The sequence below is a fragment of the Diadema setosum genome, chromosome 16 (genome assembly GCF_964275005.1).
Source record: "Diadema setosum chromosome 16, eeDiaSeto1, whole genome shotgun sequence".
Lineage (NCBI taxonomy): Eukaryota > Metazoa > Echinodermata > Echinoidea > Diadematoida > Diadematidae > Diadema > Diadema setosum.
Window position 1 is genome coordinate 30,071,728 of NC_092700.1, and position 22,219 is coordinate 30,093,946.

Below are 22,219 nucleotides of genomic sequence, written 5' to 3' on the forward strand. Positions count from 1 at the left end.
TAATATTAATAACATGAAATGACTCGAGTTCTGTTCCAGGTGTGATGAAGAAAATTTATGTGTTGAGGGACTATCGTTATTATGTGATCTAACACTTTCATTATTAGCTTCCATCGGAGAGCAGCGAATTTTGTTTATTTGACTTCTTTGTCTTATGTGATTGCAGGACAAAAGGTTTTCGTCTTTACATCGAACTTTTTCATTGGCCCTTGCATTCTGTTGTAGAGGTAAAATATGTATGACATTTTCGTATAGTCTAAGCTGCAGCCCTCAATATGGTGCAATGCCAGATGAACGTTTGTCATGGTAATAAATGCATTGTTATGTGATTGGACGATGAATCACAAAACACAGTTACTGAAATGGCCTCAACCCGAATGAGAGTGATTTGAATGGAGGGTAGGGCGACATCGGGAGCCGAGTGGGTTACCTGTCGAGGTGAGAATACTCTCGGTGGTGGTCGGTTCCGTGACCTCCAGAGTAGTCTCTTCCTGAGTCGTTTCCTCGGTTGTATAAGGCTCTGTCGAATGGGGTCCGGTCGTATGTGGTCTGGTTATTTCCGGTCCGGTCGTTTCCGGTTCGGTCGTTTCCGGTCCGGTCGTTTCCGAAGCAGTCGTTTCTTCTCCTTCGGTGGTTACGGACGTGGTGGCAATAGTGGTAGGACTAGATGTGGTGGTGGTGGGATTTCGCGTCGAGGCCTCAGTCGTGGTAGCTTCGGCTGTGGTTTCTTCATGTTGCGTCGATGTTTCGCCAGTCGTCACGGTTTCTGTTGTTGTTCCCGCTCGCGAGGTCGTCGCTGCATTTTGGGTAGTTTCTTCGGCCTCTGTAGTTGTGACTTCGTGTGTAGTTTGTTCTTTGGAAGTGGTTTCAGCCAACGTCGTCGGGAATTCCGTTGTTACTTCCAATGCTGTTGTTTCTTCCACGAGATAAGTCGTCGGGTTTGAGGGAGTCGTCGTTTCAACCTCGGTTGACAAGGAAACAGTGGTCGAAGGGACTGTAGTTTGGGTGGTGGTTTGGGGGTTTGTTGTTGGGACAACGGTTGTAGGGTTTGTTGTCGTTAAAGTGGTTGTCATGGGGCTTGTTGTTGAAACAGTGGTTGTTTCCTTCAAAGTTGTTGTTGGGGACGTTGTCGGCGTGGTAGTCGTTACTTCAGTCGTCGTAGGGGCTGTTGTCTGAGTTGTAGTCGTTTCAAGAAGAGGAGTTGTAACAGGGCGTGTAGTTTCCTTGACAGTCGTCGAAGGAGCAACGGTTGTCTCAACCTGGGTGGTCGGTACCGTGGTTTGCTCAGCGGTTGTCTCAGCTGATTCAGTAGTTGGGAGAACCGTGGTTGGGTGCGACGTTTCTGATTGGGTAGTTTCGTATTTTGTCGTAGGGTGACTGGTGACTTCCTGGGTTGTTGGCAATGGTGTTGTTTCAACACCACTTTGTGTGGTGGCCATGTTAGAAGTAGTCACGCTTTCTTCTGTGGTGGTTACTGTAGTAGTCGCACCAGCTGTCGTTGTTTCAACAGGTGTTGTGGTAGGAACAGTGGTTGTTGTATGTGGAGATGTTGTATATGGAACTGTGGTGGTACTTGTGGTAGTGGGAATAGTCGTTGTTGTCACTTCCATTTCTGTGGTTTCCTGCAAAGTTGTGGTCTCTTTACTAGTTGTGGCAGGTGTTGTTGTTTGTTTTGTAGTTGTTTTCTCTGGTGTAAATGTCGCGTAAATTGGGGTTGTTGATGCTGTTTATGGTATCGTAAAGTCAGGCCGATTTCAAATATAAGTTCAGGGAAAGAAAAGAGCAAACAAAAGATTCTTTATGATACAATCAGACGATTTTGTCAGTTTCTTAAAGTAATACTTGTAATCCAAATTTTATGTAGAAAGAAACATGTTTAGAAACATCTTAGCAGCAAGACAAGGACGTTAGGAGTGTGGGTATCCAGAATCTACTCGTAATTAGAATGTTAATAAGAAATGACATCTTGGACCAATGATAATAAGACAGGACTCGAGGAATGACTGCAGAGTAGCGTTATTTATCGGATTAAGATGGTTAACCTACACTGCTGTACATATTGAAATAACCTGAAATGATATACGGCATTTTGAAAATTCACAGAACATGCTCAGGAAGCTGGTACTATAATTGTACATACACCATGATCGTAGGAAAAAAATAATTTTCTGTGGTCCGTGATTACAAGAAGGACACCGAACAACATATTACTCTGACATGCGCTCTCATCAGAACGTTCAGTTATCATTTTATTGCATGGAAGAGTCCACTCTGTCAAAGAGAGTACTTTTCCTACGGTTTTCTCCTGAAGCTAACTTTGCCTCCGCCAATGACCCTCACGAGTACAGTGTGCGAGAGTGTCAGTGTTAAAAGCTTTTCCTCAAACTGGGCTTTTCAGGTGTAAAAATACTCCTAAAAAGAATATCGTATAAAATATCAACTCCAATCGGCCAAAGGGTAACTTACCCCGGGGCAGTGCGCCTAAGAGGGTACAATGCATTTCGATCTTTCCTGTTTTGTTCATTGAAGGAAGGGGTGATATAATATCTGGTTTTGTTACTTACGACAGGGTACGCAGGTGTTGTCGCCGACCGGCATGGTTCCCTCGGGGCAGAAGCACCCGCTGACTGGCTCTGTACCGCACATGGGGTCTGTGGGGTCGTAGCTCGTGCAGCTCGGGAACTCTTCGGTGGGACATGCGCACTCTCTGTACTCCATGGGCTCCTCACAGTCCATCGCTAACAAGAATTAATTGGTATGGGGAATAAGAGTTAAAAAAAAATCCGTTGTGACATTGCCTGCAACGAATTCACAAAAATCTGGCATGATAATCCTGCTGGAAAGAACGCAGTGTCCCACAATGTGTTCACAGTGCGTTCAAAGCATGTACACATAGTCGACTATGTTCATGATGTTAAAACGCTCGAATTCAGCAGTGTGAAAATTATTTCACGCTGTGGTGTGGTTTCACAGAGTATTCACATAGTAATGCTTTGTTTCACACTGTAAATTAATGACTCACATTGTGTTCACACTGTTAAAACGCTCAAATTTAACAGCGTGAAGGGATTTCACACTGTGTTTCACACTGTGTTTCTCACACTGTGTGACACTGTGTTCTTTCCATCAGGGAATGGAGGATAGCAGACAATTATTGTACAGATCAAAAGATCTTATCATAATTATTCTTTTCAGTTTAAGCTCGGAGCGCTAACAAAATTACAGAAATAGAAAATGTATAAAATAATTCAGAATGATAAATAGTAACAACCTTGAGCAAGACCCGATCTATCCCTAGGACATTACATGGATGATATTGATGACGTAATTTTTTATGGAGGCCTACCTCAATTTTCCTTCGTTTTGTTGTCGTCAAAAAAGAAACAAGAACCACAAAGACCTGTTTGACGATGCAGTGATAAGATTTTTGTTTTATGAGTCTCGATCAAAAGAGTGATAAGTTCGTCGAAATCAGGCATTTGGTGCTTGGTTTTTTTTTTTTACGATTTAGTCGATTGATCTTAAATTACGTGAACACGAGATTGACACAGTGTCATAAACTTGCAAAGATAATTCTAGAAAGTACCACTACTTATACAAAAAAAGTCTTGGGAGAGCCTTAAGTGTCGATGGGATCTATTGAGCTCAAAATTGGCTAAGCGAATTTATTTGGTTTACTCACGGCAAAAGTCATCAGCTCGCCAGTCTAGACATATTCCTTGGCGGGAGCAGGCAATAGCGTAAGCCTCGAACGACCAGCACGTCGTGTCGTTGGCATAGCAGTGGTCGTAGAGGCAGTCCTTGAAGAACGGCTCCGGATCGACGTAGTCGTGGCACGGGGCGAACTCCGGGTCATAGATGTGCGAGCACCACTCTATGCTACCATCGGTAGGCGGGCACGGGGTTGTTATTTCCTCGCAGCCGCAATTTTCCCTGTCTTCGGGCGGGAACACCAGATCGCAGCAATTCGTGTCCTCTTCGCACGTGGTGTCATTCACCCCGCAATTACCTGGTTGTTATTTTGAGATGGAGAGGAAAGAAGAAAGGGAACTCGTAGGGTAACCTGCGTCACGGAGTGGGACATGACCTCGGAAGTACAAGAGCTTCGGACCGGAAGACTACATTCATTTCCTGGCACGGCAGTGTCATGATTAGTACGAGATATAATGATAATGATAATAATAATAATAACAATAATAATAATAATAATAATAATAATAATAATAATAATAATAATAATAATAATGAGAATAATTATTAGTAATATTATTATTATTATTATTATTATTACTATTATTATTATTATTATTATTATCGTCATCATCATCATTATCATTATTTTCTATCATCATTGCTATTACTATCATTCATTGTTATAGGGAGTTTATGACAATACATAACCAACTATCTTATTTTTACCCTGTTGAAGTCTGCGCAAGTCCGGTCATGTCCCTATACCCTCCGTGATTTTGCTTGGGCTTTTTTCTTTCTTACTTTCTTTTTGATCTCGTCTCACTTACATTGTGGCCTATAACACTGACTTCCAAATGATGAAAAACAAAGAATAAAAATAATCATGCAGATTTTGAAATTTCAATATCTATTCCTGTTTCTTACAATATCGATGAAATTCTGACTTTTTAGTCTGTTTCATTCGGTTTTGTATTTGATTCAATTTGATTTCTGCCTTCCTATCTAAACACGAATTCATTTTAAGAAAGTTATTGAACTATGTTGGAATCTACTAGCGAAAATAATTGGAAACAGGTTAATGTTTGACTGTAAAATGTGCATCATTCTTTTTCTTGATATGAATAATAAGAGTTATGTACCCTGTCGCTGTAGTTAAAATAAGACGTAATTTTTCTTCGCATAATTCCCTCAAACTCACCACACAGTCCATCTGTGCTATTGAAGAACTGAGCCTCGGGGACTTCGACGCTGAAGTATCCATTGGAATAGGGGATGAAACGGACTTCGAGACCGATTTCGAAACCTTGAAATATAAAGTCGATGCCAGACTGAAAAACAATGAACTCCGAAGTGTTGAATGGGGGTACGTACAAGATGTTGTCCACCACCAGCAGATATTCCTATTAGAGGAATACAAAAATATGGTTTGAAAGAAAAGACAATAATAAGATTCAATTGTGATTTCATAAAGATTTTCGCGTATTAGTTTGCTATACTCCCAGGCCCGAATTCACGAAGGTGGTACAAATGAAACCATGGTTTAAACCATGGACAAAACCCATGAAGCACCAAGTGTCGCAAGGAATATTTCGTTACAAAATTGGTTATTTCGTCGACAAAATGACCGCTTCGTTACGAAATTATAATTTCGTGGACGAAATGTTCATTTAGTTACAAAATGTCGTCATTTCGTTACAAAATAATCATTTCATCGATGAAATGACTGATTTCGTAACAAAATATTCCATGCGACACTTGACGCTCCATGGTTTTGTGCATGGTTTAAACCATGGCTTCATTTGTACCACCTTCATGAATTTGGGCCTTGGTGTTGTATATTTTGTTCCATTCCTGTTTATACCAAATCCTTTTAATCAGGTGATCCCATCACTTCAAGCCCATGAGGCTTTTATGGGACACCTTCTTCTTTCAGCTTCTACATTTTTTTTCTTTCTTGTGTTTCTTTTTTTTTTCCAATGAGCTGACTTTTTTGTAATACGTAATTCAATATAAACATTGAAAGTAATAAGGGAGAGTTCCAATATGCTCTCGGTCATATGCTTGTTCTGAATAATTTGCTTGTGTGTTACAGTAGCTGTCTCGTGGCAGCAAGTCCGTGTAGTTAGAGTTAGGGTTGTAGGGTATAATCCTAACCAGGCCGGGCTTTTTGGGGTGTTCTGTGGCTGGGAGAGGGATGTTTCACTCTCCCCCCCCCCCCCCCCAAGATCTCGGCCGTCGATCGCGCAATCACCATGAAAATTGGCACATGCATTACCTGTGGCGTAATCTACCAAACTATACAAAAAAAAAAGAAATTGAAATGTTCATTATATTAATTAATTATTCTAATATATGCATAAAATAATACATTTTGCTCTAAATCAGAAAGTAAAGCTCCTAGAATCCTGATTTTTGATGATAAAATTTTTTGTAGCATTCCTAACAATGTCCCTGAAAAAAATCTGGTATCAAAAGTATTTTTATGTATTTTATTGTTTATTAATTTCTTATGTATTTCTTTGTTTTTCGACCTTTTGGTTTATCATATTTTAGCAAAATTTATGACAGAACCTATTTCAAACATAATCATATTGAAATTAATTGATTTCAGCCTATGAAAGTGAAAATAATCATATCTTTATGAATAAGGTGTGGAAACTCCATTTGAATAGACTTGATACACAAAATCTGGTTTTTGAGCCATATTCGGTCTGATAGGCATGTATAAAAGGACGGTCGCAACGGTATGCGCGATTTTCGCGAAAATGGTGTCAAAAGTTGCGCGAGACTTGAATGTAATAAGTCAGGGAATGGCGCGGTCAAAAAAAAAAAAAAAAGAATCGAGTGGCGGAATAGTCGCGAAAAATGTCGAGGGGGTTTGATTCAAACCCTCCCCCCCCCCCCCCCCCAGCCATTTTAGGGTCAATACGGCAATTAATCCTCCGGTCGGGCTCAGAGCGGGAGAACGAGATCACTTTGTAGGATAGAGAGATCGACATGTGTGTGTGTGTGTGTGTGTGTGTGTGTGTGTGTGTGTTTGTGTGTGTTTCTATCCCCTTCTTTTGTACTTTTGCTTTCACCGGACCCAAATTCTGGAATGATCTTCCCGCAGATTTAGTTAAATGTTCTTCTCTGTTTATTTTCAATCAAAAACTTAAATTGATGTTACTTAGTGAGTATAACTTGTCTGATTGGAAACATGTATCCCGTTATGTCTTTTATGAACATATTATACTGACACACCTTCTTGTCATGACCAACTTTGAATTATATTTTATATCTTCATCTTGTTAAAGACCTGAATATAAGAACGACCCAAGTCCAATTTTTGGCCAAATTTAGTTTGGCGTGGGTATTGTAGCTTATGCATGGACTCATCTTGTGTATAAATGATAAATCCTAATTACCCCCGGAAGTGCCTGAAATGAATGAGTTAAATCTTATGTAAAAATGAAGGACTTGGGTCATTCTTACATTCATATTGTAGCGCCCTCTCTCGTCCTTCTCTCATCTCTATAGCAGAATATCATGTATATGATTCAAAGAACGACCCAAGTCCATCATACAAAATGGCCTCTCCACAATTAATGTAAATGTTAATTGTCATAAAATATATGTTCTAATTTGTATATACAATGTTGCCTTCCCATCACAGTTACAAAATAGAATATTATTGGACAAATAAAATAGATATGAAGTTTTTTTTAAGTTTACTCGAAATGGTGTTCCATGGACTTGGGTCGTTCTTATATATTCAGATACTCAATGGCTTAGTTGTTTGCTTTTTCTTTTTTGTTCAGTACATGTACACATGTGAAGTGAAATATGAAAATAAACATGATGGAATTGTTCACTGTGTCTAGAGTGTAAGACCAGTACAGTTTCAGTAATTCAATACTTACGCCCTTAGGACTGAAATCGGAGAGTAGAATGATCTTGTAGCCCTTGTAATCGATTTCTATGTCCTTTGGACACGTGGTGCCAGGGAATCGTTCACACTCCATTGTGTGAATGAGAACGACGTACCTAGGCGGTGTGTACCGGATGTCTCGACTGAGAATGTAGGTGCAGTTGCCCTGGTGGTCGAACTCATTATCGTTGAAATCTTTGTAGTGCGGATCGCCATAACCGCTGCAATAACCTTCGTGCGTGATGATACGTGATAAAAAAAAATAATAATAAAACCCGGATAACATACCATGGTGAGTTTTTTTTTTTTTTTTAATCAGTCGATAATAGGTTTGTCATTTACAGAGCATAAGCACTACTCTACATGACATACATTGTCGGAGCACTGGTTTACCTAAGAGCTGCTCTTGAAAGAATGGTACATCTTGTCTGAGGGGAGCAGGCGAGATTCGAACCATGATCTCCTGAACATAGCGGTATTAGTGTACCAATTCTTGTGTAGCAAATCACATTATATACAGCTACAGGTTCAAATGATTCAAGGGTAAACAACCCCCGCCCCTTTTCTTTCAGTCACCTCTCCTTACTACCTCAAGTTATCACTTTTCATTCTTAGTTAATGTGACTGGTAAAACAAAACTTTTGAATGAATGGATCACCCATTCATCTCCAAATATTCTACTTTTTGTAAAAAAAAAAAAAAAAAAAAGGATCAACGTTAAAAACAAGTTCGTCCTACCCTCTTGCGTATCGACGTTCGAGCATTAAGCCGAACATTATGCAGTGCTTCGGAAGGCTTTAATGGTCAAACCGCAATAAGCATTGATACGTACGTCTATAAATTATTCAGGGAAAAGAACGTAACCTACACTTACAATATTGGACGCTTCCACTGCTCTTTCTACAAGATGAATAAGAATGCGGTCATGAAAATGATCACCGGTAGGTTTGACGGAATGAACAGTCCCCAGGAAAAATTGGCGTGGTACACAAGATTAGTAATTAACCCTTTACATAGGGTAATTTCGTGGGTCCTGTGCAAAGGAAGGATTGTTTGTTTAGATGCCGCAGTGAATAGGTTAAGTTACGACAGCTACGAGGGACTCACAAGCGTTAAAGGGTGGCGTGTAGGGCGGCGGTGTGAGGATGCCGGGCGTAGTTGCGGCAACGGACGATGGCGATTCGGTGGTGGTTGGGGACGTCGTGGGACCTGCGGTTGTTGACCTCTCTGTCGTGGTCGGCAGGTGCGTAATGGGTCTTGTGGTGGATTCTTCGGCAGGGGTTGTAAAGTCCGCATGAGGTGTCGTGGTGGTTTCCCAGGGCGGTGGGGTTGTGACATAGGGCGTGGTCGCCGGCGGGGTAGTGACTGCGCACTCCTCCACACACTCCCCATCCTGGTAGAACTGACCGGGCGGGCAGTTGCAACCTTCCACGCAGGTGTCCGGGCATTCCCCGTTCTCGTCCCAGCGGTCCTCGTGTCCGCACACGTTGCATACGGGGATGCAAGGGTCGTACTCTCGGCATCCGTCACACTGAATGGCTGCAGAATAACAATCACATTCCGTGATAACAGAGTTTGAAAACTAAGTGCAGCGCTAGTAAAAGTATGAATTCGTTGACATTACCTTGATGTTATCGAAAGGGTTTATATACCATATCCATAAAGTTCGCAGGACAATGGGGTGTTTATTGGCTATCGCATCTTAATTCTTAACTAATAAGATAGGACTTTAATTAGAAAACAATCAATGGCCACCAGCCTATACAATTTGATAATCAACTAGTCAAAAAGATTTTTAAAAAACATCATTGAGCTGTCACTTACGGCAGAGATCGTTAGAGCGCCATCGGATGGGAACGCCGTTAGCGTTACACTCTTGGGCGTACGCGGAGATGGCCGTGCACAGACACTCGCAGTCCCCGCCGTAGTCGCAGCCGCACGTGTCGAAGACGCACCGCGTGTAGTACGGGCGGTAGTTGACCTCGCTGTGGCAGTCGGCGAAGAGATCTGACTTGATGACGCTGCACTGCCGCATGGCCCAGGCACGACGGAACGGGTTTTGGATGCACGGATGAAGGATGTGCGACGGGCGAGGGCAGTATTCATGGACCTGCAGGGAAAAGGTACATCTCGCTCCTTTAGTACTGTGACGTTGTAGAGGAAACGCGCGAAATTATGTTTGTTTGTTTGTTTGTTTCCTTTTCCCCATCTGAAAAGACGGCTGGATAGCCCAGCTGCACTAGGTGGTCTTCCACCCGGGGTCCAGTTTGATGTGAGGCGAGACCACTTCACCGCGTTATGCACCCAGCTCTTTGCGATAAATAAGTGAAGATGAATCTTTTAGGTACATTGAGTTACGACTCTCTCTTCATACGGGACCTCCGTTTCATGTCCTATCCGATCAAGGAGCAGTATTTGTTTGTTTGTTTGTTTGTTTGTTTGTTTAAATTATTTGTCTCTTACTATACAAGACGGGACGGTAATGCTTACACACATTGCCTAATGCTCACACAGTACGCAGGAATTACAATCTGACAATAGAAGATGATACAAATCGTGTCATACATTTCCACTGGAATAAATGCATCCGCCGAAGGTATCATCTTATTATGTAAACAAATAACCAAAGAAGACTAAATCTGCATAACTGATATGCACAGAAACGAACATAATATACGTGAGCCCAATAAATATCAAACGCATGTATTTACAAGGCGGATGAATGGCGCAGATACGGGACAATATTCAGGTATATTTCAACCAATGGGATCGATCTTCTCTGAAACAATCAGACTACGATTATTTCCTCTTTTTTGTCAGCGTTAACTAACCTTCCAGCCGTCACCGAAGTCGATGGACGAAGTCTCGGGCAGACCCCCGGCAGGCGACAGAAAGTCGTCGCTGACCAGGTCGTTGAAGTTTCCGCAGAGACCGCCAACCTGGGAAACGCGTTTGAATAGATTAAAAAAATAAAAACGCACACATATACAATTTGTCTTTAAACACGACATGTATCTTTCCTCCAAGGCGAGTTTGAGGCGGTGTAAGAATGTGGGTTGGTTATAATGCAAGATATCCCTTTATTCCTAAGCGTGTCACATCAACTACCTATCCATAGGTTTGTGTGTGAAATTTGTGCACATATGATTCATTGGCAAAGGATGAGTTTAAGTGTTTCAGCTGTTATACCGAAGGAGTTTGCAGACCATGCGCATTACTCAGTTTAGTGTTACAATTCAAAATGCAAACTAACCGAAAAAAAAGGTTGTGCTTTAAAATGACGTTCGATAATACATTCAAGCCAATGAGGGTTCAAAATTCTTTTCTTAAGCTGAATTTGTGTCACTCAAATTGCAAGGGGAAGTATTATTTTACTAGTATCTATTGAATGAGGCAATCTACATTGTACGTGCGCGGTCTGCGTAAAAGTACACAAAATAACAAACTTTTTTTTATTCCTACCATCCATTCAACTTCCTTAATGTTTATTCATGATTTACTCTTATTTTTGATTCAATTATCGATTATTAATTAATATATTTTTTCTGTCTCTTTGTGTATCTATAGATTGATGTATCCATATTGATATCTATTCATTTGGAATACTGCTTGCATGTATTATTCTCATTCACACGAGAGACTCACACACACATACACACAAAAAAAACACGTTCTATCCGTGTTTTTTTTTTTTTTCCTTTGGACAAGACAAAGAGCGCAAGCGATAACAATCTACATTACTTCCGGTGACCTTTCACCCACCTTCCCTTTGTACATGGGATCAAGTTTGACTTGGATCCACGTGCCCTGATCCCATATCAGCGTGATGCCGATTTTGGTGTGAACGTAGACGTATGAGCCAACCAAACTGATCTCGAACGAACCAGCCGACTGCGGAACGGGCTTGCCTCGGACCAGCTGCATCTTCTCCTGATTAGCTCCAGTTCCTGAAGAGAATGGAGAACAAATGCACTCACAATAAATATGCTTTCGTATCCAAGCGATGGTTCTCAACACTACTCGAGCATGCTGTTCAAGCGACAATCATTCACAGATAAGATTTCAACTACACAAGCGTTTACCTTTGAAATATTTAGAACACGGAACAATCATTTTTACGCAAGTCAGAATTCAGTTTACAGGTACTGGTACTGCGTTTATTGTTGTTTTAACGTTTGAGTTTTCAAAGGCGACGATAATGGTAAAAGGACGGTGCTAATATTAAATTCGTTTCCGCGTAAAAAAATCAAGAAAATTTAGTACGAGGAGGAGTTATTTTTAAAAGATAATCTTATCACTATTACAGCAAATATTTCGATACACTCTTTCCCTTTTAAAATGATAAAACAAACATAAAACAGAGACAAACTACAAGAGATAAAATACCTAAGGGCCCTCTTCCAGTACTTATATAGCTCAATCACAGAGTCAGCCGTTCATTTGTACAGTGTACTTAATTTGAAAGCTTACGATTAAGAATTGTTGACGCGCAACTGACAGCGCCAACTTTTATTGTTCGCGAATGTGCGTCAAAGGGTATTAAAACGATCTCACTAATTTAAAGGCTGGATCAATCGGATACGCAGGGTTTATCCCCCCACCTCCCCCCCCCCCCAAAAAAAAAAAAAAAAAAAATGAACGCTAAGACACAAATAGGACCAATATAGAAAAAAAAAAAAGCTGTCTAAACTTTGTTTTTCTCTTTGCTTTTCTTTCTACATCAAGTGATTATACAACAAATTTTGAAGACCGCCCTCACCGATAGTAAAGGTGATGGACTTTGTGCAAGTGACACCGCTGGTTCCACATGGGATGTTGCCGATAACGACGTGGAAGAAAGCGATTCCAGAAGCCTGGCTGACGCTGTCAGTCACCAGCACGTAGTCACAGTCGCCCTGGAAGTCGAAGAGCTTACCATCGAAGGTCTTGTAGTGAGGGTCGCCCCAAGCCGTGCACACGCCTAAATGATTCAAATTGGTTTCAAGATATCTGATCTCAGTTAAGAGTGCTTTACAGACAATAAGTTACTGTCGCGCTGTTACCCTGATACATTATTCACACATGCATACATACACACGCACACGCACAAACACACACACACACACACACACACACACACATACATACAGTTATTGACAATTCTCACACAGAAACGAACTGTACGAGCCGGAGAAGTTACACCCATGAAAATTATATAATATTTCCCTACGTGCATCATTCTACATGTGTGCAGTCCATGTAACACTGTAACACTGTAGCAAAGGCAGAATTAAGACTTTAGATGCAATTACGGAATGTCTTACCGTGACAATTGCGTTCGTAGCAATTCCATCTGCTGTTTTCGCACGTACTGTTGGTTAGGAGGAATATAGAAATACAAAAAAGGGGTTTGTTTTTTGTTTATCATGTTTTTAGGTAACACCTTTCACCAATATCATGACGAAAATCATAGTTGTTCAAGTACAACAAAATCATCTCCAACTGAGACACAACTGCGTCGTTCGTTTTGTATACCATAATAATCGTCTCCTTGCAATGATGGTTAGCAGATAAACTTTATGCATAATCTGTTTTGAGGAGAATTAAACACGTTATAGCTATGTCATTGCTCACAAAACACAAAAAGCAGGCAAATCATCACAGATACAAACAAGATAGGGACGTACAGTACATCGTATACACAGCAACCTATACGTAATGGTGTTGCTGAAGCGCGGTGACGATTTTGATTTCTGGAAAAAAAAAAACAATATGGCGTCGAGTGCCCCAGCGGATCTAAGTGCTGTCTGATTTATTGGGAATGTTTATAGATGCTACGGATTGTGAACATCACCTTTTTACAGAGTGGAATAGGATGAATTTAACAATATCTGAGACGGCAATAATGTTGCCATGTGCAACAGCCGACAAAAAGCATGCATGGTATGAAAACATGCAAAAGCTCGGCGCCTGAGTGTATATCTGTGCGATAAGCCAGTTCGTAGTTCCACTTTTCGTAAGAGCCAAAAAAAAAATCAATTTGTGGCAATACATTTGTGGATTTTAAATATTGAGATAAGTATCTATAATACAACAAAAGGTGCTTGCCAACACTTCCACTTGACAGACAACAAGCTTGGTTCTTTGCAATATTATGGGGCATTTTTGTTAATGCCTTCAGCCTAAATTCTATAGTCGCCTGGTCTAAACACTGGTTCATTCTTTGTTTGAACATAAATTCCACAAATAGTTAGGTCCGGGAACGTTATGCATTGTGTCGCGAGTGAAGCGTCTAACCAACGGAGAATAGAAAGAGATCATTTGCCAAAGTGTGCACATCGTGTGCAGGACGTTCGATAATGAAGTACTCCTTTTCGGTCCGCATCACATATGTCTGTGTGTTGTATGAGACACTTTATCCTGGAATTCTGACCTTTGACATCACGGTCTAAATTTCATGCAAATTACTTACCACGAGTGACATTCGTCGGTTTGAATAACTGCTCCTTCCTCGTAACTATGTCCGCCGTGGTGGCACGGGCAGCTGGTGGGCAGCACACAGCTGGTTCCGTTCCACACCGTGAACTCGGTACAGACGCAGCCACCGTAGCAGGTGGCGGGCGAGCACCCCTCGAACTCGTGCATGTTGGCGCAGGTTTTCCGGCACTGGTCCCCACTGGCGCAGGTACTATACTCTTCGTTTACTTTGCATTCGTCTGCTGGGCAATCTAGTCCATCACACGTCCACGTACCCGATTCACAAACACTGTAATCGGCAAATGAGAAAGCGAGAGTTAAAAATGAGCAAACCAAAGATCACGTGACCAGATATTTCGCTTTGTCGTCATCATCACCTGAATTGACAGGATAAGCTATGCTTATGAAGATGGTCCCCTGTATTTCCAATCTCATACATCTAATCTCATCTGCTCCTTACCTTACAATTTACATTCAGTTTGACATCGTTGTATATTTTCTCTCCCTATACGTTTTCTTCATACAATCAAACCCCACAATGTGAATTGATGTATTGGAACGATTCCCATCATTTATGACATAATTATTATCGTCAAATATTGTTATACATAGTATTATAAAACGGAATGCAGAAATGAACTGAACTGAACTGAAAACGAAATAAATGTTGATTCAGTGTTGGATTACTAACAAGCATTCAATGAAAATCAATCAATCAATGAAATGGAAATTAAAAATTTAAATTAAATTAAATTAGATTGAATGGAAATCAATCCCAATATTATGTCATAGACCAAAATGAATCAGCAAGACCAGCAAAATCATAACATTTGTAGTCTCTCCATTATTTTGTCTTTCTATCTCGCTCCATCAACCTATTTTTTTTTTCTCTCTCTATCTCTCTTGACTTTCTTTAAAATAAGAATAAATTAGGGCGTACCAAGTTCCGCATCCTTTGGCGATTGAATCTCCAGGGGCGTAACTCACGCCGGTATCGCGATCCACGCAGCCGCAGTTTTCTGGTGGCACGCATGCGCCGCTGGCAGACATGACGGAACCGTCTGGGCAGGCGCAGCCTTCCACGCAGGTTTCGTCACAAGTGGCTGTGGAGGATAGCGCGTTGCACGTAGTCTCACACATCGTGTGGCAAGCGCTGTAGACCAAGCCACCTTCGCAGTCGATTCCTGTAGGACGATACAGAGCAGGTATCGATCAAAGATTGGCACGAAGCTTCCATTCTTATGATTGTTACAACTCAGGAAACTTATCATAGTTGGAAAGCATGCAACGGCTCTTCATTCGTACGAATCAAACTCACCCCCCCCCCCAAAAAAAAAAAAAAAAAACACACACACACAGGTGTTATTGACGTTACTTTTGCATGTTACGTCAAGTGTAAACGCGTAACCTACATACACAACAAACGACTTTAGTTAATTCTACATGTTATTTTCCCAACAAATATTTTTGCTTTTCATTAATGGTGTTGGTGTTGCTTGTAAAATCGCCAGGTGCACAAACACGATATGTGCCTCAGTCTTGTATCTTACGAAGTGACTCCAGCAAATTAGGGATTAGGGCCTACCGTTCTCAGTGTTTTCAGTGTTACGTGGGCATTATACGTAGACATGCACACGCATAATCTTATGTAGTGGCATTAAAAATGTAGCATTCCATAGTGCGCGCTTACCACATCCGGGTATCTTCGAGCGCCAGTCGATGACGACTCCTTTCTGTGCGCATTGTGACGCATACATGGCGAAGATTTCGCACTTGCACGAGTCGCCCGTTTCGCAGTTGCACACGTCACTTCGGCAAGATTCGTAGTAGACTTCGGGGTCGACGTACTGACGGCAAGCTGGAGAGAGAGAGAGATGGAGAAAGGGAGGGAAGAAAGAGGGAGAAATTGAATGGAGTATAGCATATAATAGACCGATATTTTGATGTTTTTCCCCGCCATTACTATTTTGTGACTCTAAGACGTCTGCATAGATTTTCACCATTACATCTCTACAAAGGCTATATACGCTGGAAAATCTCGGAAAGAAGATGAGCTTTGTGGAAAACACCCCTGCTGGAATAACACACTGTGTCCCATGCGTATTCACACTGTGTTCACATAGTTGACGATGTGAAAACGCTCCAATTCAACAGTGTGATGAGATTTCACATTGTGTTCATAATGTGTTCACACTGTGTTTTACATTGTGGAACACAGTACTGTGTTCTTTCCAGCAGGGACGGTGAAAAAATATAAAATCTTCGAGGCACAGAATCACTTTCCTGAGGACTGATGGGAAGCACAAGTAGAGCAATGCGAACAAAGCAAGAACAGAACCTTTGCGTGAAGTACTACACTGTCAAAATAAATCTGACATTGGTGCGAGTGTAGGTTTTGCTTGGATGCCAATAGAGAGAGCTTATGATAAATAGACAAATATTTTGGAGAAAAATTTGAATGGAACAGTAAAGAACATTCCAGATTGAAATAGCGCTCTAATGCTCGAGGCATTCACCGTTACAAACAAAGTTTTTCCCTTTGAACTTTAGATTTCCCTTTTGATAATTTCATGCGTTTCCTTTGTACCACAAGTAAGTTTTTGTGTAAATTTTCTTTGGAGTCTGCACTGTATATCAAAATATATGTGTGTGTGATATGTCCGATAACGTGTAGTGGTCGAGTGTTACCTGCAAATGCGGCATCGTCGTAAAGTTTGAAGCAATCTTCTTCGGCCGTCAGCGACTTTTGAGAGTAGAGGTCGCAAGGGTCGGTCGTCTGGTCGTCTGTGCTGTCTTGGCACGACGTGCCGAGCTTCCACTTGTTAGCAAACGACGACGGGTTGGATTCGATGTCACCTGGAAGAATACCAAAAACAGCCCATATTAGTTGGTGTTTCGAGAGAATCATTCAATATAATCATAATAAATAATAAGGTCTTATTTATCCAGGGTAGCCTCTTCAGTGTTGCCATTGCTGTACCAGAGGGCCCTACCAGAGGGCCCTGCCATTATTATAACCATAGTGTTGCCAGGTACCCATTTATACACCTGGGTCGAGAGGGACATGGGTAAAAACGTCTTGTCCAAGGACGTACAGCACTGGACAGGATTCGAACTCGGGTCCTCCGATCGGGAGTCGAGAGTCTTATCCACTATGCCACAGCGCCCCCAAGATCGAATTGATGAAAAACTCCACCAGTCCAGGTTGGGGACAGTTTGCTTCTAAGGTTGTTGATATCTTTTGAAATAAACGTGTTTTAGGGACAGACACTCGATCAGAATTCGTGGTACTCAGATATATCAATGTCGTATACTCAGCATGATATGAAAGGGCTATTAAAGTTTTATTTATCATACATAGGAAAAGCTGGCCAAATGGATGTCTGAGCCTTTACAAGTGTATTGCATGTAAAATCGAATTTGGGATCAATTTTTTTTTTAGTTCATGTTAATAGCCAGATCCACTTGCACGTTTTACGTAATCCTGGGTAAAAACATAGGAAATTCTCTTAACGTGTTCTAATCCATCTGTTGATATTCATCATACAAAATGTTTAGCGTTATAAATCCAGCCGTTTTGTCTTGTACAGTCGCAGGCAAGGCTTCCTTATGTCATTCCACCACCACTTGCTAGTAGTAGTATGGGTACATACTGTACATCCGTGCGTGAGCTAACAAGGGTAGGGCAGTACAGAGTGGTACAGCAAAATAAGATGGGGCAGGGGGAAGGAAGTCAAACAATTACTGTGTCTATAGGCCAATGTTGTTTACATATTGCGTCTTGGTCACTCGGTGTACAGTCAACGCAATGCAAGATCACAGCACACCAGTGCAGTGTTTGGTTGAACTGAACTCTATTGGACTCGACAAACAAATCGACAACAACTGTGACAACAGAAGAAAAATAATAATTCTGCCGTGATCAACAGTAGCATTACCATTAACACAAACATATAAAAAGAAAGGGTTATGTGTAGATACTTACCAGCCTCTGTGTAAAAGTCGTCTCGCTGGTTGTTGTTGTAGGTACCGCACAGGCCACAGGTCGAGTTGATGTGTCTCTCATCCGCCATAACGATAACGTGGTTGTTGCCGTCGAACAGTATGGTTAGTCCATTGGACATGACGGCCTTTCGTATAAAAAAAAAAAAAAAAAAATGAATATATCGACCCATGATATCATCGAGTATGTTTTGCATGCTTGGTATAAATACATTTCGTCGTTGAAAGGGAAAATCATTTACACACTATTTTTTCATGCGTCATTATGTTATCTTCGGCGGTCGCATTATGTCTTACACCAGTTCGGAACTAAGCTTATTAGATAGTGATGTGTACCAATCTATGCGTGTTCATTCCTATCCTTAAAGTTGAGTAATAATACGTCATCAAATCACAAATTACTACATTAAAGGAGTCTTGGACGCATGTTTAACACATCTGAGGTAAGATGACAACTTCATAAGTCATTCAAGTGCTATGGTGATCAGAATTGTACTTTCCTTTGCAGGCTGGGAAGTTATGCCTATGTCAAAACGCATTGCCAGTGATCGACGTGTGCTTATACACACACATAGGGTTTGTTGTGGCCTGTCATTGACGCTGTTGTTTGCATTGTGTTTGTTGTTGTTGCTGCTGTTGTTGCTGCTGTTGCTGCTGCTGCTGCTGTTGTTGTTGTTATTGTTGTTGTTGTTGTTGCTGTTGCTATTGTCTGAAAGATGATTACTGTCGTGTGATATTATAGGTTAGACAGAGACGCCTTTCGCACGCACACTTAACGAGTTGCGTTTATACTTACGGCTGTCTGATGTTGCGTCGGCTGGTTGACGAAGATGTTGCCGACGGTCACGGGGAATTCCGTCACCTCCTGTCCGTTGGCCAACACCTGGTGTCCTCGCCTGAGGCGAACTACGTTAGCGCCCTCATGCAGCACGACGGCCTTGACGCACGAGGCTCCCTCCATGCCACACTCGGAGTTTTCGATGTACACCACGGACGAGTCGAGGGGGTTCCAGCAGTCCTTGACCAGTGTGTAACTGCAGGTGCCAGCGAAGTCGTAGTCGTAGCTGTCGAAGGTGTGATAATGGCCCAGACCGCCCACCTGACACATGCCTGCATTTTCGGACCAAATTAAAGCACGAAGTTAAATGACTGCCTGTGGATTTACTGTTATAATTCCGAGAACGGTTTCATGTCCGATCCTGGATGCTTCATCAGCTCGTCTGATTTAGTGGCAAAAAAAAAGACGTCGTTGCCAAAAGCCGCAGATGTCCTTCATTGTTTGGAGTCGATCGTTAAGGAATGGAATTCTCCTGATTACAGAGCGGTACACCTGAGAGAGGTTGTGTCGCAGTCCCCCGCCCATAGGGGTGGGAGTCTCCCAGTTGACGTAGACGGCGGAGCCCTGTCCTGTCAAACCATCGATGCTCTTTGCCTAGAACCCCACCCTTAACGTGAGGGACTGCGACACATCATCTTCCTGGTGTGCAGCTCTGAAATCAGGAGGATTCCTCGACGGAGTTTACCTCAAAGACTGACAACAACGTCGACAGTACGTCTGATACGCTGGTTTCGTTTTGTTTTGTTTTGTTTTGTTTTTTCCGTTTTCAAATCAGACATGCCGTAACAGAAGAGTTGATGAAGCGTCTAGAATCGGGCGTGAAACCTTTCTCTGAATTAAAACAGTAAGTCCACTTGAATTGATTTGATTTTGAACCTTAATTGAATGTTACCTAGATAAATCAGAACTTACATCAATGTATTTCGGACCAAAATAAAAAGATGTATGCGTGGTCGTATCTCATTCATTGTATTCTCAAGTAATGGCTGGACAAAACAAACAAACTTATAGTTGATAATAATGATTTATGACATTCTGTAACCAATAAGCAATCGTTATTTCCACTGGGCATTTAACAGCATTCAGCGAATTCGACTGAAGTTATGTTTCTTTTAATAAAACTCTTACGTGACTGTCCTCTTCCTTTAAGGGTAAACTGCGATACGAGTATGATTTTGTGCATTTTAACATTTGCTGATTTGGCATAATACTTTAGCCGTAATATTATTACGATGAAAGATCTATAAGACCTCCTCATTAATGCATGAGCTGATGTGCGAAAATATAATAATAATGATCACAATGTCAATGATATGGAAATTTAACCCACATTTATTAGAATTGATAACATATGGGTACTGCTAACACAATAATTATCACACATCGCAGTATTGTGATCTCATCCTATCAATAAAGCGATTTCTTACTGTGATTATGATCAGTGAAATATCTGAATACAATATTGTAGATAATAATATTCTCACCTCCGCAGTCGTTATTCGAACACTGCCATTTCCCATCAACACAGTTACTGTGAGAGAAAAGGAGATCATGTCATTGAAAATATTAAAACAGAAAAATATTTGAATCAAAGGTGTTGAAAAGACTTGTTTATGGTAAGATGAAAAGAAAATCCGAGCGGCAATGAAAAGATGTATATAAGCCCCCAGCAAAAAACCTCAGCCCCATTTTCTAGTTGTTCAATATACTGATATTTACATGTATGTTCTTCTCTTGTGCAGTCACATATCACGTTTATGCATTTATTTTTGTCTGATATTAACACCAATAACATCGATAACAATCATCAGGTTCGTCCATTTGCACCGGCATTAACATCGTCATTAATATTTTTTTTTTGACGCTTTTTATAGCCTTTATTCGGACCAATCAACATTGTTACATTGTAGTGACACAAAATATCTATATTACACTGTTTGACGGACAACAAAAAGGTTTGTGCAAAATATAGATTGAACATTAATAAATTGTACACACTTGACATGATTCAGTCACCAGTCTGAATAAAGATTTTATCTAAAACAAATACACTGTACAAGAAACATGAGAGGTGATGGAATTACAAAATCTTTAAAATGTAATCTATTCACCAGTTATAAACATCATGAGAACTAATTTCTCTCTGGGTCATAGGCAAGTGGAGATTCATAACCAGATAATTAAGCTTTAATACTGACGATCAGAGAAAAGGAACCAGTATATGGAGCGGGCAAAGCAAAACACAGGATATTCCATTCATTTTAAATAGATTGACTGAGATAAATACAAAAGATATGTCTTAAAAGGGATGCAATAATTAAACCCGGTATTTCATGAAGTATGATTTTCCCATTTCGCGTAATGTAATGTCAATTTATCCTTTAAAGTTGCTTTTTCATATTCAAACTGTTTTGAGGTGGCAATTGCCTTAGATATTTCTTTACAGGTTGGAACTCTTCCACTTTTACGGTTAGCAAAAATCATATGCTTAATCAAAATTAACACATGATTCAACAAAGCATCGAGTTTGATATTTTCCCTGAATCCAAGTAAAACGTCAAGCCAATTTATATTAACAAACTGAGGAAATTTTAGTTTATTTCCTACCTCGTTCCATATTCGATAAACTAAAGGACAGTCATAAAATATATGATAATATGTTTCAACCTCTTCCCTACAAAAGGAGCACAGATTTGATTGTGTTATTCCAAACTGGTGAAGTTTATCATTACAAAAAATAACATTGTGCAGAAGCTTATATTGGAATTCTCTCAGCTTCCAGTCTAGTGTCGAAATTCTAGGAATAGAAAAACAAACTGCAGTTGCCGATCTATCCATGTTTAATGCTAATACTTCTGGGTGTTTTGAAAGAAAAGAATCTTCAATGGTACCAATAAAAATATTGTATATCATTTTTGAAGATACTGACAATAAGGGGTACACTTTTTTGTTTATATTAAGACTAATTTCAAAAACATCAGCAGGGTTATCACTCAAAATATGATCCCTCACGTTACCTTTTCTCGCCACCTTCCATTCTGCTGGAAATTTATCATACAATTCATAAAGAAAGATTAAATCGTCTGCATTTAGGCCCTTTCTAATAAAATAAGCCCCTGGTCTAATTTTTCCACCAGCGTCAATGACATGTTTAACTTGAAAAACATTAGCTTTAAATAATTTTTCATTAAAGGGAAAATTCCTACCTGAAATAAAAAAATTATTAAAAATTATTTGATTTTCATTATACGTTTCTTTAACAATTACATTTTTTCCTTTCAAATAATCCCAGATATCTAAAAATTCTAAATACAACTTCG

The 22,219-nt window shown here is 40.6% G+C and overlaps 1 protein-coding gene across 1 annotated transcript in view; it reads right to left on the reverse strand.

Annotated features, from left to right (window-relative positions):
- LOC140239810 (uncharacterized) overlaps positions 1–22,219 on the reverse strand; it is a 100,318-nt gene that overhangs the window by 60,797 nt on the left and 17,302 nt on the right. The window contains exons 9-25 of the mRNA XM_072319632.1: positions 20,384–20,430; positions 18,858–19,171; positions 18,045–18,189; positions 16,748–16,915; positions 15,750–15,917; positions 15,000–15,243; positions 14,055–14,348; positions 12,907–12,953; positions 12,363–12,563; positions 11,366–11,550; positions 10,435–10,542; positions 9,428–9,713; positions 8,711–9,142; positions 7,596–7,834; positions 4,892–5,093; positions 3,683–4,009; positions 2,565–2,738 (exon numbers count right to left, since the gene is read on the reverse strand). Of these exons, the coding sequence (XP_072175733.1) occupies positions 2,565–2,738; positions 3,683–4,009; positions 4,892–5,093; positions 7,596–7,834; positions 8,711–9,142; positions 9,428–9,713; positions 10,435–10,542; positions 11,366–11,550; positions 12,363–12,563; positions 12,907–12,953; positions 14,055–14,348; positions 15,000–15,243; positions 15,750–15,917; positions 16,748–16,915; positions 18,045–18,189; positions 18,858–19,171; positions 20,384–20,430 (3,581 nt within the window). The remainder of the gene's footprint in view (positions 1–2,564; positions 2,739–3,682; positions 4,010–4,891; positions 5,094–7,595; positions 7,835–8,710; positions 9,143–9,427; positions 9,714–10,434; positions 10,543–11,365; positions 11,551–12,362; positions 12,564–12,906; positions 12,954–14,054; positions 14,349–14,999; positions 15,244–15,749; positions 15,918–16,747; positions 16,916–18,044; positions 18,190–18,857; positions 19,172–20,383; positions 20,431–22,219) is intronic.